The sequence below is a fragment of the Mesoplodon mirus genome (assembly GCF_964341445.2).
Source record: "Mesoplodon mirus genome assembly, chromosome: 16".
In the NCBI taxonomy this organism is placed as follows: domain Eukaryota; kingdom Metazoa; phylum Chordata; class Mammalia; order Artiodactyla; family Ziphiidae; genus Mesoplodon; species Mesoplodon mirus.
The window spans coordinates 49,735,581-49,754,761 of NC_138992.1; the positions used below are offsets into that span (position 1 = coordinate 49,735,581).

At 38.0% G+C, this 19,181-nt stretch overlaps 1 protein-coding gene across 1 annotated transcript in view; it reads right to left on the bottom strand.

Annotated features, from left to right (window-relative positions):
- Nucleotides 1-7,923: 7,923 nt before the first annotated feature.
- CPNE3 (copine 3) overlaps nt 7,924-19,181 on the bottom strand; it is a 50,253-nt gene continuing 38,995 nt past the window's right edge. The window contains exons 13-17 of the mRNA XM_082601685.1: nt 17,731-17,785; nt 17,597-17,648; nt 14,708-14,841; nt 12,946-13,182; nt 7,924-11,356 (exon numbers count right to left, since the gene is read on the bottom strand). Coding sequence (XP_082457811.1) covers nt 11,246-11,356; nt 12,946-13,182; nt 14,708-14,841; nt 17,597-17,648; nt 17,731-17,785 — 589 coding nt within the window. The 3' untranslated portion in view covers nt 7,924-11,245. The remainder of the gene's footprint in view (nt 11,357-12,945; nt 13,183-14,707; nt 14,842-17,596; nt 17,649-17,730; nt 17,786-19,181) is intronic.

The following is a 19,181-nucleotide window of genomic DNA, read 5'->3' on the forward strand; positions in this document are numbered from 1 at the left end:
ACCAGCAGAGTTCAGCACTTTAAGCACCACCTCAAAAATCCTACTGCCCTTTTCTTGACCAAGAGTCAAAATCCAGACATCTAGGGGTCTCCAGAGATAAAGACTGAGCTTTTCCCTATTTCTTCTTTCTCCTCTTACTACTGCTAAGCCAACTCTCTTCTCTGGACCCTTGAGAGCCCATGTTCATTTATCATTTGACTAGTCAACAAGTAGCTGTTGACTAACTGGCTAACTGATGATGCAGAGATATATGAAAGTTCTTCCCCCACCCCCACCTGGATCTCACTTCAATAATCAGTCACCAAAGGCGTAATGCAAAATAAGCTGGTTAAAAGGAAGGTATCCTAAAAGGTCTGCAGAGAAGGAACTAGAAAGTAGGGAGGCACTCAGCAGACGTTCTACACTTTATAAATATTAAATGGTTAAAGAAGCAAAACAATGTCTCTGTACAGAAGTGATTTTTTTTCCCTGTGGGCCCAAGTGTTTACTCAACAAGCAATTTCCTCTGATTACAAGTGTTATTTGCTCAAAAAGGATTACAAAAATTACTTCTTATATTACTTTCATCTGTGACCTTCAAAACTCAGCACAACCTATGAGCTGTTCTCTAGTCTTAAAAAATGCCCAGCTCCACTTTGCATTGTTAGACTGTATCAATTTGCTTTGCTAACTAAAACTTAAGGACTTAAAATATGAATCATGATTCTGTAGATTGCCAACTTGGGCTAGGTTCAGCTGGTGTTTCTTGTGGTCTTAGCTGGGGTAATTGACGCTCTATAGTCAGCTGCTGGACTGGCTGAGGGGTGCTGGTCTAGGAAGTCTCAGATGGGACAGCTTGTCTCTAATCCATGTGGTCTCCCATCCTCCAAAATGCAAGCCTAGGCCTGGAGGCTGCACAGGGTTCCAAGAGGGAGAAAGCAGAAGTGAGCAAGCTCTTGAGATCTAGGCCCAGAATTGGCACATAATTACTTCTGCCAGATTCTACTAGCCAAGTCACAAGACCAGCCTCGATACAAGGGGTGGGGAAATAAAATCCACCTCTTGATAGGACAACTGCAAAGTCACATTGCAAAAGGGGTAGATACAGACAGAGGAAGGATTTTGGCCATTTTTACAATCTGTCACCCAGGTAGATTGCCAGAAAAAATACAGGACCCCCAGTTAATGAATAATTTTTTAGTATAGGTATGTCCCATTCTACATTTAGGACATGTCTATACTAAAAAATTATTCTTTGTTTACCTGAAATTCAAATTTAACTTGATGTCCTGTATTTTTGTTTGCTAAATCTGGCAACCCTACACACAGACCATGTCAAAAATAGATAAAACCTTTCTTTATCTAAAAGAGAAAGAGAACTTTGAACTTGAAATTATTTTTAAAATGTACAATTATACCAAATGCTGTGTTAAAATGAGCCAAAAGCTCTAAGTATACCCACAGGAAAGGAGTAACTTGGTCCCTCTCCACAGTCTAGGAACCATCTTGGCTTAACTGGTATTAACTAACCCTAAAATAAAATATAACAGACTATGTTTCATTTCAGTTATGCATTAGATGAAAAAACGCCACATTGAACACTAACAAGAGAAGAATCTGTACTTTCTGTAATTTGGACCTCTTCTATACTTACAATAATTCTTTTACCTACCTAGGAGGAATTTTTAAAAATCTTCAGAAGATATTAGCCATTATGCTACCCTGGAATTTATTATATCTAATCATACCAAAGATACCTGAAAGTCATATTTTAAGCACCTTACCCATACACTAGTAAAATTTGATGCTTTCCTCTATGAGGTTTTACGACTGGCTGATTTTCTCTCACTATAACTTTTGTAACTAGAAGTGACAGTGCAAAGGTCAAATAAATGTGCATCATTAGGCAATACAGCCTGATATTTCTAGACAATAACTCTCTCAGATGAGGAAACAGAAGCATACCTGAAAGGTCACAGCCTTTCTTACTGTCCCTTTGCTCCTCTGGTCATCTCTGCCCACTACATGCAATGATTGTGCTACAAATTGACAAGGACTTTCTGTGCTGGGACTCCTATGTAATACAGAATTCAGCACACAGTGTGTGCTAATGGTTGTTAAACAGGCTCGTGATGTAATTTCTTGCACCTAGCTTAAATAAATCAGGCTCTGTTGTTTATTCCCAAAACCTCAGGCTCGAAGAGAAATTTAGAGATTCCTACCCCATGCTGCCATTATACAAAACACAAAACAAAATATTGTGTCCAGGATCACATCAGCAGGTGTTTGTGTGTGATGGCAGAGCCCAAGAGCAAAGATACCACAGGTTTTCAAACATGAAGATGATGGACAAGCTCGATGAAAGTAGCATCCACCTGAAGAATGACTTTTTCCAATAAACAAGTACATTTCCTGAGATTTCATGGAGCAAAATCATGGTCAAGTCTGCCATGTTAGGACCATATGTATATTCCAAATTTGACAGGAAACGTTCAGATTTAGCTTGTCCTTCAGAAATGGACTAACCACAAATTTCACTAAAATAGGGATGTGAAAGATTAATACAGTTATAATTTTGATATGCCATTTGTAAAAGTGAGTAAAGAGATTCACTTATGAAATAAAAGGATTATTACAAGTACATATTCATTTCCCTGTACCAATAATGTTCCCAGCTCACCCTAGTTTCTGACTTCAAGCCATGGACAATGTCTATTTCTTCGCCTGGAGCCTCTTCTTTACAATATAAAACCCTATGTAACCATCAAATCCCAGATGAAGTGCCAAACCACCGTGAAGCTCTCCCAGCTCTCCCCATTGTTCTAATTGTTCCCCACATTTAGAAGAAAATCTCTCCACTCTAAGCTTCAATATTTTCTCATATAAATTAATTTCTATGCCTACATGTGCTTTCATACATACCTAATTCATTCATTCTTTCGGTGTCGATTAGGGAGGTCCTACTTAATGCCAAGTTCTCTTCCAGACAGTGAACAAAATAAACAAAAATCCATGATTTCTTGAAACTGACATGCCAGTGGATGAAAAGGACAACAAAATAAATAAAATCCAAACAAGGAAATAAAATACCTAGGAATAAACCTTCCTAAGGAATCAAAAGACGTGTAATTTGAAAATTATAAGATGTTGATGAAAGAAATTGAAGATGACATAAATAGATGTTTTTGGACTGGAAGAATCAATATTGTCAAAATGACTATACTACCCAAGGCAATCTACAGGTTCAATGCAATCCCTATTGAATTACCAATGGCATTTTTCACAGAACTAGAACAACAAATTTTACAATTTGTAAGGAAACACAAAAGACCCCGAATTGCCAAAGCAATCCTGAGAAAGAAAAACAGAGCTGGAGGAATCAGGCTCCCTGACTTCACACTATACTACAAAGCTACAATAATCAAAACAGTATGGTACTGGCACAAAAACAGAAATATAGATCAATAGAACAGGATAGAAAGCCCAGAGATAAATCCATGCACCTATGGTCAATTAATCTACAACAAAAGAAGCAAGAATATACAATGGAAAAAAGACAGTCTCTTCAATAAGTGGTGCTGGGAAAAATGGACAGCTACATGTAAAAGAATGAAATTAGAACACTCCCTAACACCATACACAAAAATAAACTCAAAATGGATTAAAGACCTAAATGTAAGATTGGATACTGTAAAACTCTTAGAGGAAAACATAGGCAGAACACTGTTTGACATAAATCACAGCTAGATCTTTTTGGATCCACCTCCTAGAGTAATGAAAATTAAAACAAAAATAAACAAATGGGACCTAATGAAACTTAAAAGTTTTGCACAGCAAAGGAAACCATAAACAAGACGAAAAGACAACCCTCAGAGGGCCAAAAGGCATATGAAAAGATGTTCAACATCACAAATTATTAGAGAAATGCAAATCAAAATTACAAAGAGGTACCACCTCACACTGGTCAGAATGGCCATCATCAAAAAGCCTACAAACAATAAATGCTGGAGAGGGTGTAGAGAAAAGGGAACCCTCCTACACTGTTGGTGGGAACGAAAATTGGTACAGCCACTGTGGAGAACAGTATGGAGGTTCCTTAAGAAACTCAAAATAGAGCAACCATATGATCCAGCAATCCCACTCCTGGGCATATATCCAGAGAAAACCACAATTTGAAAAGATACATGCACCCCAATATTCATTGCAGCACTGTTTACAATAGCCAGGACGTGGAAGCAACCTAAATGTCCATCGGCAGAGGAATGGATAAAGAAAGTATGGTACATATATACAATGGAATGTTACTCAGCCATAAAAAAGAATGAAATAATGCCATTTGCAGCAACATGGTTGAAACTAGAGATTATCATATGAAGTGAAGTCAGACAGAGAAAGACATATATCACTTACATGTGAAATCTAAAAAAATGATACAAATGAACTTATTTACAAAGCAGAAACAGACTCACAGACTTTGAAAACAAATTTATGGTTACCAAAGGGGAAAGGGGAAGGGATAAATTAGGAGTTTGGGATTAACATATTAAAACTACTATATATAAAATAATCAACAAGGACCTACTGTATAGCACAGGAACTCTACTCAATATTCTATAATAACCTAGATGGGAAAAGAATCTGTAAAAGAATGGATGTATGTATATGTATAAGTGAATCACTTTTCTGTACACCTGAAACTAACACAATATTGTAAATCAACTATACTCCAATATAAAGTAGAAATAAAATTAAAAAAAAAAAAAAACTAAACAGGGAAGAGGGAAAGAATGTTCCGAGGAAAGAGGTACAATTTTAAATAGGGTGATCAGCAAAGGACTCACTGGCTGATACTGGAACGAAGACTTATAAGAGGTGAGGGAGCAAGGCTCACAAGTGATCAGGAAGTGTTCTTCAGGAAGGGGAACAGCAAGCAAGTGCAAAAGCCCTGAGCTAGGAGGATGCCAGGCACACTCAAGTAAGAGCAAGGAAGCCCAGGTGGTTGCAACAGAATGGCCAAGGCAAAGACTAGCAAGAAAGAAGTCTAGAAAAGAAGTGGGGTTGGGGGGAGGTCACACCATGAAGGCCACTGAATACTTAGGTTAGTGGATTGAAGGTACTGATGGAGAATGATCTGTTGGAGTTTTAGTACTAGAGGGAGTAAATTGGAAAGTGGATTGTTACTGGAAAATGGAATACCTGAAATTGAGAGTAGGGGAGGGGATTTGCAATCAATAATGATAATAAGGTCTAGTATATGTCCTTAGGAGTGAGGGCTGAGGTAAGGGGGAGAATAAGATTATTAGGAGGAGGGATAGAGCATGGTGTAGTCTAAGGATATGATATTCAGAGTCGATTGATTTTTTTTGTTGTTTTTTTTGTTGTTTTTTTTGTTTTTTCTGCGGTATGCGGGCCTCTCACTGCTGTGGCCTCTCCCGTTGCGGAGCACAGGCTCCAGACGCGCAAGCTCAGCGGCCACGGCTCACGGGCCCAGCCGCCCCGCGGCATGTGGGATCTTCCCGGACCGGGACACGAACCCGTGTCCCCTGTATCGGCAGACGGACTCTCAACCACTGCGCCACCAGGGAAGCCCAGAGCCGGTTGTTTTAAAGGGTAGGGAAAGTTTATCTGAAAGCAGAAAGGAGGATACAAGGGGACACTTAACCTGCTTCCAAGCCCAGTGGTGGATCCGGAAGAGAAAATAACCACTTTGAGAGCGCTGCAAAGGAAGTAAGGTTCTTCAAGAGAGTCAGGTTTTATTTAGAATAGAAACATGAAGGGATTGTTCAGAAAAAGCACTGATATAAAGATTTTGCTAATGAATGACTCAGTTCCTAAGGGCAGAGTGCAAGTGTTTGGGGAGTTGGAGAGAAGTAGGGTGTGGTCAGAATATGGGCTGCACAGAGGAGCCATATGGAGATTAGAGGGAGGGAGATCATGACCGAGCTTCTTGTGAGGACAGGCAGGCTCCATCCTGGTGGTCCTAGGACTGTGGTGGGGGGCAACGAATGCTGGAGGGCGGGGAGGGAGGAGCATCTTGCCAGAAGCAGTGTTTGGGCTCCCTTCTGTACTCTCGACCATAGATGACTGAAGGCATAAGGTATAGCCTCACTCGATAAGCACAAAAGGCTGCCTCACCTTGCTCATTCCTTCTTTGTTTTAGCATCATATACTGCCTCCTTTTTCATATTAGATCATAAGCTCTTTAAGGTTAGTAAGAAGTTTTACTCACTTTGACTTCACCTGTTGATTACCAGTACTAAGCTATTCAATAAATATTTGTTCAAAAACAAGTAAATACTTTTTACTGGATGGAAGGCATGGCTGAAAAGACTAATTATTTCATATTTAGTCTTCTCTCTGAGAACTCTCTAGAGCTCCCCAACCCCTGACATTCTTGCGTCCAGTCTTAGAAGACCAAGTGCTGTTATAAAACCTGGCACATTGTGAGTTTATGAAAAAACCAAAGATATTAGGGCTCTCCCTTCCCTATCGTAAGAAGTCACAATTCTGCTTGTAATATTTGCCTCACTGATCGTTTCCTTTTAGAAAGAAGAGAATCAATAGCCAAGACAAAGTATAATTCTCCAAGGACACTACAACCTGCTGTGAGTAGTCTGGAGAATTTGGCCAAACACCGCCATGCTTAGTGACAAATGACAAGGGTGATGGTCTTGCTACAAGCAAGGGTTTGGCAATCCTGCAGATCTGTGTCATCATTAGGTGTGAGCCAGCCTTGGAACCATTATGGAATTGATAATATGGGGCTAACAGGTGATTTGATGCAGAGGCAGGGTTGTGGCAGGAAAAGCCCAGAATTCAGAAACTGACCTAGAACCAGAACTTAGCAAGTGTGTAACCAAACAGCTGAGTCTCTGCCATAAGGTGACCACCACCAAATCCCTCATCAGGGCTTCACCAAAACAAAGACATTTTGGCCACGCAACTTTGGCAACAGGGTCCCTCCTATCTGCCCTAAAATGTAAGGCCCTCCAGTTTTTCAAAAACACAACTCTGATCACATCAGTCCTTTGCTAAGTCCATTCAGTGGCATTCCATTACTTTTAGCCTAAGTATGAACTCCTTGTATGCCCCCGAGGCCCTCACAGGAGGTAACATCTACCCACCACTCCACCTCATCTCTCCGCTCTTCTCTCACCACTTTCCCTCTCGCACTTTGTATTCCAGCAAACTTAAATTCTTTCCGTTCCTGAAACATTCAATGCCATAGTTCATAAATGCTTTAAACTTTCTTTATCCAGTGAACCTTCAGGTCTTATCTTTCAGCACATCCTCAAGAAAGTGCTCCTTGACAGCTAGATGGTTCAGGTCTCCCCCCTACAATATGTTATATCACACACTAATCTCATGTCTCTCAATTACTCATTTAATGTTTTCTCTCTCCTCCAATCCTTTACTTCTATGAAGGTGGAAACTTTGGCTGCTAGGTCACCATTGTAACCCCAAGACCTTGCCCAATGACTGCAACATAATAGTAGCAACTTTTAAAAAAGTTAGGTGGGGCTTCCCTGGTGGCGCAGTGGTTTGAGAGTCCGCCTGCCGATGCAGGAGACATGGGTTCGTGCCCCGGTCCGGGAAGATCCCACATGCTGCGGAGCGGCTGGGCCCGTGAGCCATGGCCGCTGAGCCTGTGCATCCAGAGCCTGTGCTCCGCAACGGGAGATGCCACAACAGTGAGAGGCCTGCGCACCGCAAAAACAAAACAAAAAAAAGTTAGGTGAATATACTGTCCTGCTTAACACAACTGATAAAATGTGAGCACCATAATTCTCCAGCCGCTCTAGTTAAGCTGAGAACCTTTCCCTTGGTTCCTCTGCACCCTGAAAAATATCTTGAATGCATTCAATATCTTTTAAGTGAATACATCCCATAAAATAATAAAATCCCACCCAAACTGTTTAATTCAGTAAAATATGGAATACAGGCTGATTAAAATACTAACTTTATTTCTAACTTTTCAATGAATAACATTTAGAGAAAGAATAAAAATGAAAACAAAGCACTATTGTCTCACACCACGAAATAATTTTATCCAAAGGAAATTCAGATGCAAGATACATTTAACATCAATTCATATATTAGTAACTTATACATTTATTATCAACTGTGAGATCCATAAAAGCACAAAATAGTCTCTCGAGATCTCAACCAAGCTTCTAGCTTACCTTATGTCACTTCCATGACTATCAATCACACACATAAAGAAACTAGGAGAAATTTACTGAAGATGACTTTCCAGAAAATTTACAAAATGAAAAAGGCAAAGTATGTCAAATAAGGCAGAGGCAGCAACACGGCCCTGAATTTACTCTGGAAAGGCTGCCTAAGGCACTACCAAAACGGATAGTTGTAAATCCCTGATCTGACTTTAAATTTTTATGATCTTAAAATTTTCAATTCTAAGCACAAGGTGACGTGACCATGCTAATTGCTATTTTCTCAGTACAGGCAGATGTGAGAAATATTACATCTATCCAGGGCACTGTCACCCTAATATATGTTTGCAATATATCTGTTTATGTGAAGTGTGAAAGTAAACTTGGTTATTTTTTCTTTAAATGCATTTTAAGAACTAATGGCAAAAAAAAAAAAGAACTAATGGCACTTGAATGAATGGTGGCACAATAGGGAAAAGGACTATTTTAATATAAAACAATATTATATCAGCATGTGATGAGGTAAAATGTTGAAACTATAAGAATTTTATAAAATAATTTAGAAATTATAAATGCTTTTATTCAAAACTGCAAAAAGGTATCAATTACTCTAATTTGCTGGAATCACAGGTCTTATGAATAATAGCATCTACTGATGAACAAAATCAAGAACGCAGGGCTTCCCTGGTGGCGCAGTGGTTGAGAGTCCACCTGCCAGTGCAGGGGACACGGGTTCGTGCCCCAGTCTGGGAGGATTCCACATGCTGCGGAGCGGCTGGGCCTGTGAGCCATGGCCGCTGAGCCTGTGCGTCTGGAGCCTGTGCTCCGCAGCGGGAGAGGCCACAACAGTGAGAGGTCTGCGTATCGCAAAAAAAAAAAAAAAAAAAAGAATGCATAATACAAAATTAATTTTCAAAAGGGAACAATTCTGGTTAAAATCAGAATATAAAATTATGAAGACCAAATCAATTTGACAGTGGTGACAGAAGTACTGTTATTTGACCAATAAAAACAATAAATGCTCATGACCAGTGGTTCCAGGTGTCCTGTGCAGGTGACTCAGGTGCTGCCAGGATCTGGTTCAGGAGAGTGAGGAGGAGGCCCAGTGAGTGGGGCTGTGGACCCTGCCCCAGCTTCAAACAGAAAACCTCTACTTCTGTTTTACCATACATTGAGAACATATGTAAATCGTTTCTTTTAAAGGCTTCATGTGTTTAAAAAAAAAATTCCGAAAACCACTGTAACATATATATGCTGTTTCCAAGCACACAAAGAGAACTGAAGTTAGGACATCTTAGACAACAAAGGCTCCGAACTATTGGAAGAATCATCAGTTTTTTTCTCCCCCAACTGATGTCAAGATGACTTGTCAACTAACGAGACATACTATAGAGCAACAGACTACTAGTTAGGTACCTTCAGGTTAACAACACATATCCAGAGGAGAGCTAGCTAAGTGGGAAAATGTTAACTGCTCACCTGGGCTAGGCAACCACTGTGGCGAGCAGATCCCCTCTCAGACTGACCTTGGAAATGAGCAGTTTCTAAGAAGCCAAAAGCTGTTCGTGGCTGAAAGCTCACTTGCTTCAGACATTTCAGGGAACAAGAGATCTGAGCTGTGGTGCAAGTTTTCAGTAATACTGATAGGCTTAGGGTGCATCCATTTACAGATCCATAATAAACACGTAATTCTCAATGTTAAATTGTTCAAGATGACTGGCCAGTACACAGATATGCATAGTACTTGGCACACAGCTCCTCAATAAAACTTTACTGAATCTATTCTGAAAAGGTAATGTTTGCTAAGTATTATGTTCTAAAGGGTAAAAATCAGGAAAAAAAATTCTACTAAAAAAAAAAAAGCACTCTATCCTGTGCAGCAGTTGGATCTTTTTTTAAAGTTATAACAGGTTTTATGCTTAATACAATACATTCTGGATTTAGGAAATAGCACATTATTAAAACGTAAAATATGATTTTGATTAATAACCACTATCATAAGTTTAAAAAAATCAGACTAAAAATGTTACTTAAAGAAAAAAAAAGAGAGAATATCTAAATGAATCTACACAAATGTACAAATCAATATATGGGACCTTACCAAGGAAAGTATAAACATTGTCTTTTTTAATAAGTAAAGTCTTTCATTGATTAAAAGGAAGTAGAATTCTGAATTTTCCCTTATATGTTTGGTCCTTATAGTTTTCCTGCATAAACCAGTCCTAACCATTTTAACAAACTCCAATTAAAATAATCTAATAATGTTGAATCTAGGGCTACCTATCATCAATGCAGATATAGAATCCTGAGTGTCACATACAATCAATGAAAAGGTCAAATCTGACCATGTTTACGGTATTCAATAATGAAAATGAAAGATCTAGGAAGGCAAATAAAAATGGCTTACTTACATGAGGTTCCTTTTACTTGTTGATTGTACAATTTTAAGAACTGAATATGTGCTTCCCTTCCCATTCGGTACTTTTCATGAAGTCCTATGAGGATGCATGCTCTTTTGAACTGTGCATGTCTAAATTGCAGCAAAATTCAGGCACAAGTAAAGGTAGTTTTATCCCATGGAATAGCACTAAGTATAGTTCTAGAAACAAATTCAATATCATCTAATTTAAGAAGCTCTTGTTGTCAGGCATGGACATTGGCTTATAAAACATATATTGCCTAGAGCAAAGCACAGCAACCTGTAAATCGCATCATTCCAACAATTTTCCACTCTTTCTTATTTACAAACATTCAAAAACAGCATTTTCGTCATATGAAAGTAAACAACCACAAGAACAAAATCCGCTTTCCTTACACCAGTTTCTAATCCAAATAGCCTCACTGCAATTACTGTAAATCACTAGCAATCACCGAATTGACTGAGCAAAGATTAAGTTAGCACTTTCCTCCAAAAAAAGTATAAAAGAATGCTTTAAGTAGACATAATCCATAGAGAACTAGGTTTGCATCATAAATGCTGGGGTTCGTGAGAAGTGTGTAAAATGACAGATTCATGATTTGGGGTCAGAGGGAAATCCATTGCTCCACACAGCACAAAAGACTTCTTTCTGCTCAGGCGACCAGAGCTCCTTTCATTTCGTAGCCGGGTTCTTGGGAGGAAGGAGTTTGTATGTGTTGAAGTAGCCTACCACCTGCTGGGGGACCTCTGCCAAGACACATTGAGCAAGCGCTTCTTTTGGAGCCTTGTGAAAAAACAAAATCAAAGCAATTTTATTAGCAACCAAATTTTTACTGGCATTTTGATAAAAGACTAGGAAAAAGCAGTTAGTTCCCAATTTCTAGCTTGTATCTTGTCTCAGGTACTGTTCATGAAACATGGAATAAACCAATGTTACTTAAGAATGCTTGAGTATGCTCACGAACATTTATCAAGTACATTTTTGCTGCCCGCATTTTGGCATTTAATGATCACGTTTTTGCTCTTTAACTTTTAAATGTGGGCCTTTCATTCACTTGGTATTAATTTTTTTAACTTTTTATTTTGAAATAATTACAGATTCATAGGAAGTTGCAAAAATAGTACAGAAATGTCCCACGTACCCATCACCCAGTTTCCTCCAAAGATAACATCTTATATAACTTTAGTACAATACCAAAACCAGGAAACCAACATTGGTATAGCTCACAGAACTTATTCAGATTTCACCAGTTTTACATGCACTCATTTGTGTGTGTGTGTGTGTGTGTGTGCACACATGTAGTTCTATGTAATTTTATCATCTGGGTATATCTGTGTAACTACCATCACAATCAATATACAGAACTGTTTCATCATCACAAACATCCCTAACGTTACCACCTTTTTAATACACCCCCACCTCATTCCCCACCCCCACCCCCACTCATACATTGGTTGGTGGGAATGTAAAATGACATAACTGTGCCAGAAAAGTTCAGCAGTTTCTTTAACAACTAAAATGCAACAACCATACAACCCAGCAACTGCACTTCAGGGTATTTATCCCAGAGAAATAAAAACTTATGTTCACACAACAACCTGTACACGAATGTTTACAGCCTTTGTATGTGACAGATGAGAACTGGAAACAATTGAAGATATCCTTCATTGGGTGAATGGTTAAACAAACTGGTACACCCATACCATGGAATACTACTTAGCAACAAAAAGGAATACATTTAACAACTGGGAAGACTCTCAGAGAATAAAGCTGAGTGAAAAAAAGCCGGTGTCAAGGTTATATACTGTATGATTCCATTTATATAACATTGTTGAAATGACAAACATATACAAATGGAGAACAGATTAGTGGTTGCCAGGGGTTAAGCAGGGAATGAAGGTGGGAAGGAAGTGGGTGTGCTTATAAAAGGGCTACATGAGGTAGCCTGCTATAATGGACCTTGACTGTATCAAAGTCAATATCCTGGTTAGGATTCTGGACCTATAGTTTTACAAGATGTTACCATTAAACTGGGTAAAACAGTTTACTGTTTATAATTTTCATCAAATCAACTTCTAGTTTGGTAAATTCATCATATACTTGCATAGAGTTTTTCTGTTATTACATAGGTAAAGATAAAATATATTCTAAAACATTCACAACATCTTTTTAAACAATTTATCACATGGACTGCAAGAGGCACACAAGTATACAACCTGAAAAAAAACTGCCAAATTTAATCAAGGCTCTTAAAATGGAAAATTCACACACTCTAACCCCAGACACATACTCAACTGCCTGGTTATGGACCGGCAAAGGTCTGTGTTCAAACACCTTAGAGTGCATGAAGAGTAGGAAGGACTGGTACTCACGTTCTGGAACTGTCTGAAAGGCACAAACTGGACAATATCCCTGATGGCTATCTCGCCCGACGGGGAGCGGAGACTTCCTCCATCACCATCCAGAAACTCCATGGCACCAAAGTCAGCACCTCCAACTCCGACAATGATGATGGACATAGGCAGCTTGGCAGCGTTAACGATAGCTTGTCTGGTCTCATCAAGGTCTGTGATGACGCCATCAGTAATGATTAAGAGCACAAAATATTGCTGCCAAGAAAGACAATTATGTCCGCTGAGCCAGCTGAGCTCCCCAACAATAAAAGCAATGGTTACTCTAACAAATACCATATGCTAACACATATATATATGGAATCTAAAAAAAAAAAAAAAAAATGGTTCTGATGAACACAGGGGCAGGACAGGAATAAGACACAGATGTAGAGAATGGACTTGAGGACACGGGGAGGGTAAAGGGTAAGCTGGGACGAAGTGAGAGAGTAGCACTGACATATATACACTACCAAATGTAAAACAGATAGCTAGTGGGAAGCAGCTGCATGGCACAGGGAGATCAGCTTGGTGCTTTGTGACCACCTAGAGGGGTGGGATAAGGAGGGTGGGAGGTAGATGCAAGAGGGAAGGGATATAAGGATATACGTATGCATATAGCTGATTCATTTTGTTATACAGCAGAAACTAACACAACACTGTAAAGCAATTATACTCCAATAAAGATGTTAAAAAAAAAAAAAAACAATGGTGAATGACATCTCCAGCCTGATGAGTCATTTAGTCTCTTTCTTGCTCATTTTCCTTGTCAGTCTCTACCCAGGATACCATCTATATGAAATATTGTAAGAGTCTCTGATGACAAGGAAATTAACTGATACAAAAACTGTAGTTTCGTTAAAAGTGTAACAGACCACAAAAGAGGGCTGGCATAAATACACAGAAGCAAGACACCTAAATGTCAGAGATTAAACTTTCAGTTAGCACGGAAACATTTTGATTTAACTGAAGTACTGAATATGTCAAAGTACCTATCAAGGGAGCAAGTGGCACCTCTGTTCTTAAAAGATCAAATACGGAGGAAGTAGAATCGTTCATCAAACTAAAACATACTTTTTAAAAAATGGATATGGTTCAAGGTGGGGAAATCTTTCTCTCAATCCCATCATCTCTGATAAATCATTTTAGAGAGTGGTAAAATGTTACATAAAGTTGTACTCCATCCTTTGGGCCATTTAAGTCTAAAATGGAAATAAGATTTATAATAGTAGCTATCATGTGCTGAGTGTTTACTCTGACTCAGGCACTGTGCACTTTATGTGAATTATCTTCTCTCACTCTTTCAACAACTGCATGAGGTATGTACCCCTTATTTCTGAGGATACTGAAGCTGAGCGGGGTTTGGTATCCAGGGTCCAACAGGTAATGACTCTCTAATTCAAACTTCTTTAGTATGTTAAGTAATTTTGCAACAGCAACTGAAGTGGTAGGTCTCCTGAAGCCTAAACTTGCTAAGGCTACTTAAGAAAAATTTTTGAGAACCTACCTGAGAAAATTATTTCAAAAGACAGAGAAAAAACTTATAAGTATACAGGTTGTTTTGTTGTTGTCTTGTTCTTAATGATCACTAATTTAACAACAGATGTTACTCCCAAACCAAGGATGATATATCATTGCTTCATGCCCTGTCTTTGTATCTCAGCAGACCAAATAAGCAGAAAAATGGCTCTGGGAACAACAACCAATCCACATTCTCCCTGCCCCCTGGCGACAGGGCACTTACAGAAGCTGTCTGTTGTTGTGTGGCTGCAGCAGCAAGCCTGGCCACATGATTTATGATTGGAGAAAAATTAGTTGGTCCATAGAGTTTTATCTGAGGAAGGCAGGCCCGATATGCCTCTATAATGCCTTGAATTCCTAGACAAAAAAAGCAGGATTAAAAATTCTCAAGCACAATTTAATTGTTTACTATTCACCATACTGGCTAATTTAATTTATATACCAACATACAGTGCTTTAAACAGTCAAAAGTTCTATATTCAGGAGTTCTCTAAGGTATATAGAATTACAAAACTCCATAGCTATGCTCTATCACAAAAAAAACCCTATAAACTTTACTCTCCCCCACTAGAAGGCATTTGTTTTCACCTCAGCCAAATTATTCATTAGTCTAAAGTAGGGCTGTTATATTGCTTAATTTTGATATGTTTTGGGAATAAGACTCTGATGGAAAAAGAACCATACAAAAGATGCTGCAGCATACAACTGATGACAAGGTAAGAAAAAGTAACTGATAAAATGGAAAAACTTTTGCATATATGACCAGAGGTTCTACAGAAATATCATATAAGGTTAAGCATGGTATAGTAGACTATATTAATTGCAAATATTCACTTCCAGGTTATTTATCACATTTTGCTGCAGAAACACTAATGCATTTGTTTATGGGGTGCACCTTAGGCCTGCTGGGCATTATGTAATGGAAGACTGGGCAGGCCCATTTGACTAGCTTTGTCCAGTGCATATGAATGGATATGACATCCATGTCTAAGCAGATGTTTTAAGAATCATGGCCTGTTTTTGCCAGCTCTCTTGCTTTTTCCCCCTCTGCCATGGGAACAGCATATCCCAGACAGCCTGAGACCCAGAATGAGTAGAAACAGAGCAGCGCAGCAGTCTAGCCAAGCATCAAGTGATTTGTAAAGTGAGCAAGAAATAAATTATTGTCATTACAAGTTACTGAGATTTAGAGACTGTTGATTACAATAGCACAACCTATCAAAAGTTGAATGGCATTCCTGATTAAAGCACTGCTGATGAATCTGCCCCTAGTACACAACAGAGTGTCTGGGATGTAGGTAAGAGACTAGAAATCCTAGAAATTCCCAACAGTGTTTTGCTAAGATTAACAAGAAAATCTTTAAAGACTTTTAATGTAAACCAAAACAGGTCTCTTGCTTAAAAAATGTCCAGGAGGACATAGATCAATAAGGAGGAAAAGCATATACTTGGTTTAAAAGCTTCACAAGACCAAGTCTCTCCACTTGCCAATAAACTCCTGTTAGGCACTTTGAGTTTAGGGATAAGTGGTTTTATGAACAACCTTTGAGAATGTAACTAATTTATATGTAGAGTGATTTTACATGCATAAGGTGAGGCTGGAACTAGAGGTTAGTCAGTCCAGTAGTTACAAAAATAATCTTAACATAGGCCAGCAGCAGGATCTTACTGTAATGATATATGCTATAGAAAAATTTAACCCATAACCACAGCAATAGTAATATTTTCTTCCATTTCTATCATTTAGCTTGCTTTTCAATCTCAAGGTATACAAAACTGTTAATTAAATTTCTTCATAAACATCAGTTGCCTTCTATTCCTCAACTAAAACTAAATTATGCTAAAATCTTTCTACTACATCAAGGGAACAAGTTAGACATGTTCTTTCTGGGCAACTAAGGTCGATGATTAATTAGGAAAACGGGATTAAACTTCCTTGTCTTAAAATAAGGCTGTATTTTTTTCTGTGTAGTATTTCCTCTGTCTAACATCAAATTGATTATTTTTTCCAGACTAAACCAAAAGCAGAAAAGCTCTGCTTGGTGGCAGCCCAAAGATGGGCTCGTTACTCAAAGAGTGAATGAACTTCTAAAATGAATTATCCCATGGTATGTCATCCATATTTACTTGCAATAAATAAAATCTAATTACAACAAATTCCAAAAATTGTTCCAATTTCATCATAAGCATGAAGCACATTTCTTGAAAAGAAAAATATTCCCAGTTTCATATGCCTAGGGATACAAAAGGTCACAACCAGCCTCTGAAAGTGCATAAAAGAACACTGAATTAGTACAAGAAAAGAGTTTCAGAAAAAAGGAGAAAATCCTAATACAAACTACTCCCAACAAAATGGTCATGCTCTTCTACTTTATGAATATTATTTAGGAAGGGAAGGAAAGAACACTCTCTCCTGTTTTATAATTGTTAAAAGGACCCTTTGCAGAAAATTAGCTTACTGTCTATAATTTTATGCCTCTGCCCCTACATCGTTTCCTCCTCCAAACTGTTCAGTCTTACATACTTTTGTGGGAGATTTGGCATTTTAGGTTGATTGCTCAATGTGGCAAAAAGGAAGAGGCACTGGAATATTTGAGGGATAAACAGAAAAGTGAAATGAAAGAAATGCCTGTCCCTGTTTTCCACACAAAGGAAAGCTACTCTTGGAGCTTAGTTCTGTGTTTCTTTAGCCCACCCCATCTCCTTACAGAACACTGTGTAACAAGTAATTTGATGCTAGATACTTTTTCTTCAAAGAGAGTTAACTGCTAATCTGAGAAAAGCATCTGTATACTGAATGACCTGTTTTCATTGAAGGTTTATTTTAAAATCAACTTATATGTGAAAATAATATGCATATTCTTATGGATCTACCCTCAAGATTGAGAATCTTTTGCTCTAGTAAAACTCTTAAGGTAGAAGAATTTAGCCTGCAATCTTCATCATCATCATAGTGATCTGCATTATTATCATTACCATACTAACCACCAACTTGGGGTAAAATTCTACTACTTTACATGACAGAAAATTCAATATGTCACAAAAAGAAACCTAGAGAGGAAATTTGAGTAGCTTTTTTCAGTTTAAAAATTCATGTTTATTTTAAACTTACCATTACAGTAGGGACTGGATGGATTAAAGTTTATTGGAAATTCATGAGAAACCTGTCAAAAGATGAAAGAAGGACTGATGAGGCTTGTTTTGCTTTGCTAGGAGGCAAAGCTTCGCAATGAGAGTTCCTCTTACCTGCCACTGAGGTGGGATCTGAGCTCCAAAACCAAAAGCTGGAAACATCTTATCACTGAAAAGAAAATTTGAAAAAAGCAAAAGGTCATTTTTATCTTTATTCATAATAAAACCAATATGAGCTTATTTTCTAAAAATTTGAAATCTTAGAAAAATATAAAAATAAAACAAAGATTAGAACCAATGTTAATATTTGGCAACTCTCATTCTAAATACTTTTCTGTACACTGAAGGAGAAAAATGTCTCTCTATATATTAAAATGGACTTTATATTAATATTTTATAACATACTCTTTTTTACTTATACAGCTTATCATTTCACTAAATAAATATATAAATAAATCCGTAAAGTTTTAAAAAGCACAAGTTTTTTCATTTGTTTACAAAAACACTCATTTGGCAGCAAAACCTGACCTCAACTGACATGAAGTTATTTATAGCCTTTATTTATGTCACTTAATATGAATATTCATACATTTGGCCACAGAAACATGGTACAAATGCCATATATTGTAAAACTCTCACATTTCTGCAGCAAAATGTATGAATATTTGGCCCAAGTATTTAGACATAATTATGGACCAGAATATATAACATCATGTGAATGAGTGTTAAGTATTCCACTGTATGGATATTCTCCCCCAACTGATAGACACCTTATGTCTAGCCATTATAAAACATTGTAATGATTACACTAATTTTTCTACTAGGGATATTCTTTTTTATATTAATTCTTAATGGTTCTTTTTGCATTGAGGATAGAACCTATATCTTATACGTCACGATATTTTTCCCGGTTGATAGTCTGTCTTTAACTTTGTTTAAAATATCTTCCCTTTTTTAGTTATTAATATTAATAAATGTGAACACATAAAAATTCTTTCATGATTTTTGCCTTCTCTGTCTTGCTTAAAGGCTGTCCTCACTGCAAGATTATAAACAATTCACATATATTTTCTCCTAGAACTTCCAAGCTTTGTTTTTGATGTTAAACTTGAAATTCATCTGGAGTAGGATATGAAGCAGAAACTGCTACTCTACACCAGTATCCATTCTCTTCCTTTTTAATTATGGATCCCCTGCGCTACTGCCAACCACACTAGCTGTACTCTAGCTTCTCTGGGCTGGCAGTGGCTAGGTGGCTGGAGATGTGAGTAGAGTGATTTGTCAGCCACTTCTCAATCACACTCTAAAAGGGAAAGCACATGCATTCTCAGTTCCTTGGTCCTCTTCCCACTGGCTAGAGAGGATGAGAATCATAGCAGCTGCCTCGGACCCAGGGTGGAAGCTATAAGCGGCAGAACTGCCCTGTCAGTCCTGAACTACTTACCTCTAGAGATGCAACATGAAAGAGACATAAACCTCTATTTTGTCAAAACCACTTTGTTTTGGGGTAGCCATTTCAGCAATTTTGTCTATAATCTATACAGAATAGTATCCTAACATACACA